Here is a 7,935-nt window from a genome sequence, read left to right on the forward strand (position 1 = left end):
TAATGTTTATAAGCCTTTGATGATTTTAGGTAACAATGGACTCTTTCATTAAGACCACTGAAATTCCCAGTTATTAGAATTTTTTTTTTTTTTTTTTTTTTGAGATGGAGTCTCACTCTGTCACCCAGGCTGGAGTGTAGTGGCATGATCTTGGCTCACTGCAACCTCCACCTCCTGGGTTCAAGTGATTCTCCTGCCTCAGCCTCCTGAGTAGCTGGGATTACAGGTGCCCACCAACACGCCTGGCTAGTTTTTGTATTTTTAGTAGAGATGGGGTTTCACCATGCTGGCTAGACTGGTCTCAAACTCCTGACATCAGGTGATCCACCTGCCTCAGCCCCCACAAATGCTGGGTTTATAGGCGGGAGCCACCGTGTCCAGCCCCAGTCATTAGAATTGTTTTGTGACTGTGTCCTTGGATTAGACTAGAATGTTGCCTTCTTTTCCTTTGCCTAAATGTTTATAATGATGGAATAAAGATATTTAAGACTGTATTAAATATCACATTCTTTAGATGATACAAGATCTAAGATATCAACATTGCACATAGGACAAAAAAGTAGAAATTTTTGTTCTACTTTACCTGCACTGCAAGTTAGAAACAATAAAATAAGTATAAAACGAGGGTAATTTATAGAATTTATTTAGCCAAAAAAAATTTTTATTTTTATCTATTTATTTTTTGAGATGGAGTCTCACTCTGTTACCTAGGCTGGAGTACAGTGGCACAATCTCTGCTCATGCAACCTCTGCCTCCTGGGTTCAAGCGATTCTCCTGCCTCATCCTCCCAAGTAGCTGGGTCTACAGGGCATCACCATGCCCGGATAATTTTTGTATTTTTAATAGAGATGGGGTTTTGCCATGTTGGCCAGGCTGGTCTCAAACTCCTAGCATCAAGTGATCTACCTGCCTTGGCTTCCCAAAGTGCTGGAATTACAGGTGAGAGCCACTGCACAAAGCCAGAAAAAGTAAAAGTTTATAAAATGTCATTGTGGTATGCTGAAAAATGGTTCTCCAAAAATGTTCATGTCTTAGTTCCCAGATTTTATGAATATATGACATTATATGGCTGTAGATATGGCTAAATTAAGATGCTGACTGGCTTATGTCTGGATCATGAGATGGGGAAATTATCCTGGAATATTCATGTGATGCCAATGTAATCACAGATGTCCTTATAAGAGAGAGGCAAGAGAGTTAGAGTCAGAGAAGGTGATGTGATAGCAGAATTAGAGGAAAGAAGGGGAATGAAAGGGAAGGAAGAAGGGGAAGAGAGAGAGATTGATTTGAATCTATTGTGCTGTGGTTTTGAAGGTAAAGGGAGGGACAATGAGCCAAGTACAGGTAGTTCGTAGAATTTGGAAGAGACCAGGAAACAGTCTCCTTAGAGCCTCCAGAAGGAATGCAGTCCAACTGATAGCTTGATTTTAGGACTTCTTTCATTTACAAATTAATTAAGTTTAAAAATTGACAAAGATTGTATATATTTATTGTGTACATGTTGTTTTGAAATATGTATACATTGAGAAATGTCTACAGTGAGATCCAGAACAGCTAATACATTGGTGTTGTTTTAAGTTGCTAAATTTGTGGTAATTTGTTATAGCTGCAATAGGAAACTAATGAGGTTATTTTTAAACTATCAATTGTGGGCACTGCAATTATAGCTGAGAATAATTTCAGCCATTCATTGTGGCTCTTCTGTAATCTTTCAGACTGAATATTTTAGAGGTACCTCTAATACTGGCACCTTTAGAAGGTGCCTCACAAATGTGTTTACCAATCACATCTCCCTTTTCCATGGGTCACCCCTAAACCACACCCATCAACTAGGGTCTCCACATGGTCCACAGCAACATCTATTCTTCTTACAAAGAACACATTCTCAAGATTCACCAAAATAAAGGAGTCAACCTCATTATGTATTTTCAAAATGCAACAAAATTTTTAACTCCTGAGGAATGGTTAATGATATATTAATTTATCTGTAACCTGTTCAACAATTCTGTTGGCACCATTAAAAAGGTGAAGGTGTTTATAGAATGGTGATTAAAAGTCAAAATTCTGGAATCAGAATTCATTTCCGAGTCCAGATTCTGCCTCTGCTGCTTAACAGCCTTATTTCTCTACAGCTTAGTTTCCTCATCTGTAAAATGTCAATACTATTATTACCAACATCAACAGGATTTTAGGAAGGAATATGTGAAATAATCCATATAAAATTTCTTAGCACAGTTTCTGTCACATGTCAATTCCATACATGATAAATGATTCCACTAATGAGGATTACATTTTCATTTCTGACAGTTTTGGAAATGATTACTCCATCAGACATCACTGTGTTTGATATGCTAACACCAACCACAGGCTTGGAATGTGAGGTATGACTGAACAATAACTTCTAGTTCTTTGTCATTTCCATATATCATTCTCTTAAATTTCTGTGTCAATATCCAAATGCTACTAAAGTTTTTTTGGTATGTTCTCTAGTCTATCCTTGCTAAAAGATGATAAGAAATATGCATTTTATTGGAACAATTGTATTTTCTTAACTCTTTCGGATATTTCTTATTAATTAGCTTCTAGTCACACTAAAAAAAACAAAATCGAAAAAAGATCTTAAGTGTGATTTCTTAATAAAGAGTTATCTAGTCTGCATTTCTCTGTGAATCAGGCATTCATAAGCTATTAAGCATCTAGTCAATGTCAGTCACTGTGCAAGATGTTAAACATACACTGGTAAGCGAAAAAGGTAAAGGCTGTTGGCCTCTAGAGCTAGCAGTTTTCTCTGCTGAGACTTGGGCAGAGATCTTCTTATTTCAAATATACCATTTGCTCTGATAAACGAGTTATTTATTCAACCAATATTTATTCAGCGCCATTTCTGGCCAGGCATTATTCACTTATTCAGATCCTATGGAAAAAAATATAAAAGTAAGCAAACATTCCTGCTTCTCCAGAGTTTATGTTCTATTGAAGTTTCTGAGATAGCCAATAAGAAAAATAAATGAAGTTATATAAAATGACAGAAGGTGCTGGTCAGGAGAAAAATAATACTATTTTTAATAAAATGGCCAGGAAATCTTCACTGGTAAGGTGACTTCTAAGGAAAAGGTCTGTAAATGTTGAGAAAGTGAACAATGTAGAGGACGGGGGCAACAATGTTCCAGGCAGAGGGACCAGCAAGTGTAAGGGCCTTGAGGCAAGAATGTACCTCACATGTTAAAAGAATGACAAGGAGACCAGTAAGTAAGAAAGGAATAAAATAGTAGACAATAAAGTAGATTATGTTAGACCTTGTATTGTAAAGACTGTGGCTTTTGTTCTAAATGACATGGGAAGATGCTGTATATTTTTGAGTCAAGGAATTACACTATCTGAGTAGTTTCAAGATCATTTTGGCTGCTGTATTGTGGATTAGGTATAAAGAGACAATAGAACTGGTTAGGAGGCTATTGCAGGAATTTAGGCCGGAGATGATGATGGCCTGGCTCAGGTGATAGCAGTGAAGATGGAGAAAAGTGCCTGCATCCTGGATATATTTTGAAGGTAGAGGCCACAGAACTTACTGAAAGATTATATGTGAACTATGAGTAAAAGGAAAGCAACAAAGATTCTAAGACTTTTGCCTTGAGCAACTAAAGGGTTGATGTCAACCAGGTTGGAGAAATCATGAGGAGTGAATATCTGGGGTGGGTCTAATCACTAGTTCAGTTTTACCATATGAAGCTTGAGATTCCTCACAAATAGCAAAAAGCTGTGGACCTACAGATTTGGTAGAACATATATGGAGCATATATAGGTCATGCTGAGAAAAAATTTGGGGAATTCTCAGTGGATAAATGGTATGAGACTGACTGAGATTATTAAGGGAGCAAGTGCAGATAGAGAAGTGAAAAGGGTCACTACAACTTTCATAGGCTGAGAGAAGATGACAGACATGCAAATAATGTTAACCAGAGAAATAGGAGAAAATATAGGAGGCTGCAGGTGATCTGAAATCCAAGGAAAAAAATTATAAAGTAATATTTTGAGTAATAACCTATACTGAATATATTAATAGGTCTGAGATGAGACCTGAGAATTGATCATTGGATTTAACAATGTGAGTTGTTCATGATCTTGTTAAAAAGAGTTTCAATAGAGTGGTAGGTTTAAAATCCTTTAGATGGTTTAGATGTCTGTGAGGGCCATAGTTCTCTTCCAATTGCTTTTATTTTTCTTGCTAAATGAAAAGTAAGGTCAATACCTGAGAACTGGTACAACTTTTACACAGAAAATTTTGGAAAATTGGACTCTTAAATTTTGAGGTCCTCACTTAAGAGTCTTACTATTTAAAAAATTACTAATTTGTCTTAACCTTATTTTAAAATCATGTATTATATTGGAATGATAGAAACTGATCCAAAAGATTTAAGGAGAGGCAAATGAAAGAAGATATTTTATTGGTATATGGTATGTAACAGTTGCTAAATAGTTGTTAACATTTATTCCAAAATCCCCAGACATGCAGTAGAGAGTAACGGTCAAGAGGACAGATTCCTGAGTAACAATGCCTGGACTTAGATGCTGACTCTACTACTTTCTAGCTGTGGGACCTTGGGCAAATTACTTTAACTCCTATCCTGTTTACTCATCTATAAAACAAATATAAAATAATAGTATCTACCTCAGAGGGTTATGAGAATGAAATGGGTTAATTAGAATAATGTCTAGTTTAGCATTGCTATAATTGTTCCCATAATTTAAATGGAATATGATTTATAAACTTTGAAAAATCTACCACTTATTTATTATTTTTTTACCTAGACATTTTGAGTTACATGTAAAAATTAATTTATAATTATATGCTCTAGGTACTGTCAAACTGATGTTATTTATTAACTTTTAATAAAAGTTTAGGTAGTATTAAGTTTAGATAATATTTAGATAGTATTAATAAAAGTTTAGATAGTATTTAGATAGCATTAAGTTGTAATTTTTAAGTTGACATTAATGGAAGTTATATTCATATACTGGCTTTACACAACATAATGTGCAAGGTCAGCTGTCATTGTATAAATTTGCTTGCAAAAAACTAATCTAGGGAATTTAGGAAAACATTGTTTTCTTCAGATGTTTGAATATATGGGCAATCTAATAGCCAATCAGTATTAAGGTAAAGGTTAAATTAAATACATCAACAAAAATTGTAGTGAAATTTTAGTTCTTTATCTTTCAAAAGATTTTGTATTTAATAAATGTATACCATGGGCAACATGAACATGAAATTTTAAAATCAGTTAAAAACATTAGTTGAGAATGGAAAAAAAACCCACTAATTTTTTTTTCATTAACAGCCTCAGCAATTTGATCCTGTTTATAATTGTAGCCAATACATATGCCTTAATATGGAATGGCAGTTATACAACTGGTCTCTTCATTGCCCAAAGGACGTGGAAATGCCTGACTGTGGTTTCCGAGGAAGGCCAGTTCAAGTGAACAGTGATATCTGCTGCCCTGAGTGGGAATGTCCTTGTAAGTCTGCATTTGCTAAATCGTGATCTTTTTGTTTGTTTGATCTGGAGAGATTGTTACTTTTTTAACCTTTCACCTCATCAATCCAAAATTGAGTTTTCTCAAAATTTTTTGATTTTGTATACACTGTGCTTTTGGTTCACAGTATATGACTTTTAGAGTTGCTTCCTGTCAAACATAATAAAGCTAATTTAACAGATTTTTTTTGAAAAGCAATTATTACTAAAAATAGAAATAGTTAATAGACTAAATCCACTTTCCACCATTTTTTTAGGTCGGTGTTCCATGTTGTCGGAACTGAGCATTATTACATTTGATGGAAATAATGCAGCATTATATAGCATGGCTTCTTATATCTTACTAAGAATTCCTGGTGAAATTATAATTGCTCATATAGAAAAATGTTCCATGAATCAGGTGGGTCATAATTCATTTTTGCAGTCACTTTGTCATAAATCTATAGCTGATGTCTATTGCAACATCAGGGATTCTCATAGGAGGAAGGAGCTCAAGAATTCACTGAGATTGGTCTTATGATAATGTTTCAGAAACATTTCTGAAAATCTTTCATATGAATCTATTTACAGGCATATAATATTAATTCAAATAATGTTTTAAAAAGTCAAATAATGCACTTAAAATTATTTCTTTATTTTTTTCCAGAATGGAAACTCATTAAAAAAGCTAGTGAGTATTTGTAAAATGTTTAGTACATTCATTTTGTTTATCACTACAATTATGTTTAACTCCAAGAAATTTTATTTTTTTTTTCAAATTAAGGCTTCCTCTGGAAGAATTTCTGGACTTTGTTTTAAAAAGTTAAATATGACAACATCTATACATAAAATAATTGTCAATCGGATAGCAAGAAAGGTAAGAAAACAAAGTTGAATTTTTTCTCATTTTTTTCCAATAAGAGGAAAAATTAAGTATTATCAGTGGAATTTGATTGTTATTATATATAATAATCATTTCATAGACAATATAAAAATGTGTTTCTTAATATTATATTTCTCTCTCAATAATCTTCCAGTTATTGCAAATATTTTCTCCTGTGAGGTTAACTGCATGGACCATGTTAAATATGCTAGTGACCTCTGATTTAATGTGATTAGCCAGTCTTCTTTGTGTCAGAGTTAATATCATGTTTCAAATGAGACAGAGTGGAAATGATATGAAGGAGAGGGATGATAATGTTGAAAATTTTAGTAGCCAAGAACACCAGAATAAAGACCATTAAAAAAGAACAGATGGAAGGAGTGGATTTGAAGTGTTGACACCACTAATTTTTTGGTGAATAAATGATAGCTAAAATAAGAAACATATGAAAAAAATATTTAACTTTTTGAAATAAATTAAGGAAGAACAATACATTATAAAAAAAAAAAAAAAATAATAAAAAAAAAAAAAAAAAAAAAAAAAAATAAAAAAAAAAAAAAAAAAAAAAGTTTGAAAGGAGCCATTTGGTTTTGCAGGAAAACCTCTTATCTCAAGGACTATATGTTTGCCAAACAGGAGTGTGTTATGAACTGAGTACTTCACTCAGTTCTAAGTTGTTCTCTCTAAAGTATATATATTTATAAAAAATGTGATGTGTAAAGATTTTTCTTAAAATGACTGAGGTACTATGCGCTTTCTGGAAATAATTCCACCTGTAAGCATAGGTCCTTAGATTCTAGACTGAAAATAATATATTAAAATGAGCCAAAAAATATCAGAAGATATTTAAAAGATTTAATTAAGTAAAACAAAATATATCAGTGAGGTACTTATTTTGAATGATAGCATATGCATAGACCTTTGAGTTTGATGAGGTTGATATTCTTACAGCAAGTGGGTGGGAAATAAACACAAAGCTGATCAATGTCATTGGAACATTTGGGTGGAAGGACTTATTTTTTGGCCCCGGATGAACTCATCACTGGTCTTTCACTGGTCAGGCACTGTATTCAGCTAATGACGAATTATTTTTGAAAATCACTTAGCGAGAGTTTAACATGATAAACAACATAGATCCTGATCTCAAGTACCTTATACTTGTGCATAATTTGCATAATGTAATTATCTGCTGATTACAAAGCAATAAGAGGTACAGTGATAGAATTATGACCAAGATATCATAGAAATAAAAAGAAGAATAATTTAATGTTTTATAGTTTATAGGTAGGTCAAACAGGTCTTTATCGGAGGAGGTCACAAATCTTAAAGAATAGAAAGAGGGAAGGGAAAGAAAGTATGTTTCAGGACGGGGGGTGGATCCAAGATGGCCGTTTAGGAACAGCTCAGGATTGCAGCTCCCAGTGAAAGCGCAGAGGGTGAGTGGACGCCGTGTTTTTATTGCCCACAGACTAGGAAATTCCTGGGCAGAGGTGCTCCACGGTCACCAGCGCGGCTGTTTCGGCCAGCGCAGCTGTGCC

General features: G+C 33.9%; 1 protein-coding gene across 1 annotated transcript in view; it reads left to right on the plus strand.

Annotated features, from left to right (window-relative positions):
- The window catches only part of OTOGL (otogelin like), a 202,897-nt gene that overhangs the window by 151,494 nt on the left and 43,468 nt on the right, over positions 1-7,935 (plus strand). Inside the window, exons 39-43 of the mRNA XM_017543473.2 lie at positions 2,309-2,382; positions 5,341-5,518; positions 5,793-5,935; positions 6,182-6,205; positions 6,299-6,391. Of these exons, the coding sequence (XP_017398962.1) occupies positions 2,309-2,382; positions 5,341-5,518; positions 5,793-5,935; positions 6,182-6,205; positions 6,299-6,391 (512 nt within the window). The remainder of the gene's footprint in view (positions 1-2,308; positions 2,383-5,340; positions 5,519-5,792; positions 5,936-6,181; positions 6,206-6,298; positions 6,392-7,935) is intronic.

This window comes from Cebus imitator, unplaced genomic scaffold (assembly GCF_001604975.1).
Source record: "Cebus imitator isolate Cc_AM_T3 unplaced genomic scaffold, Cebus_imitator-1.0 Scaffold156, whole genome shotgun sequence".
NCBI classification, from domain to species: Eukaryota; Metazoa; Chordata; class Mammalia; order Primates; family Cebidae; genus Cebus; species Cebus imitator.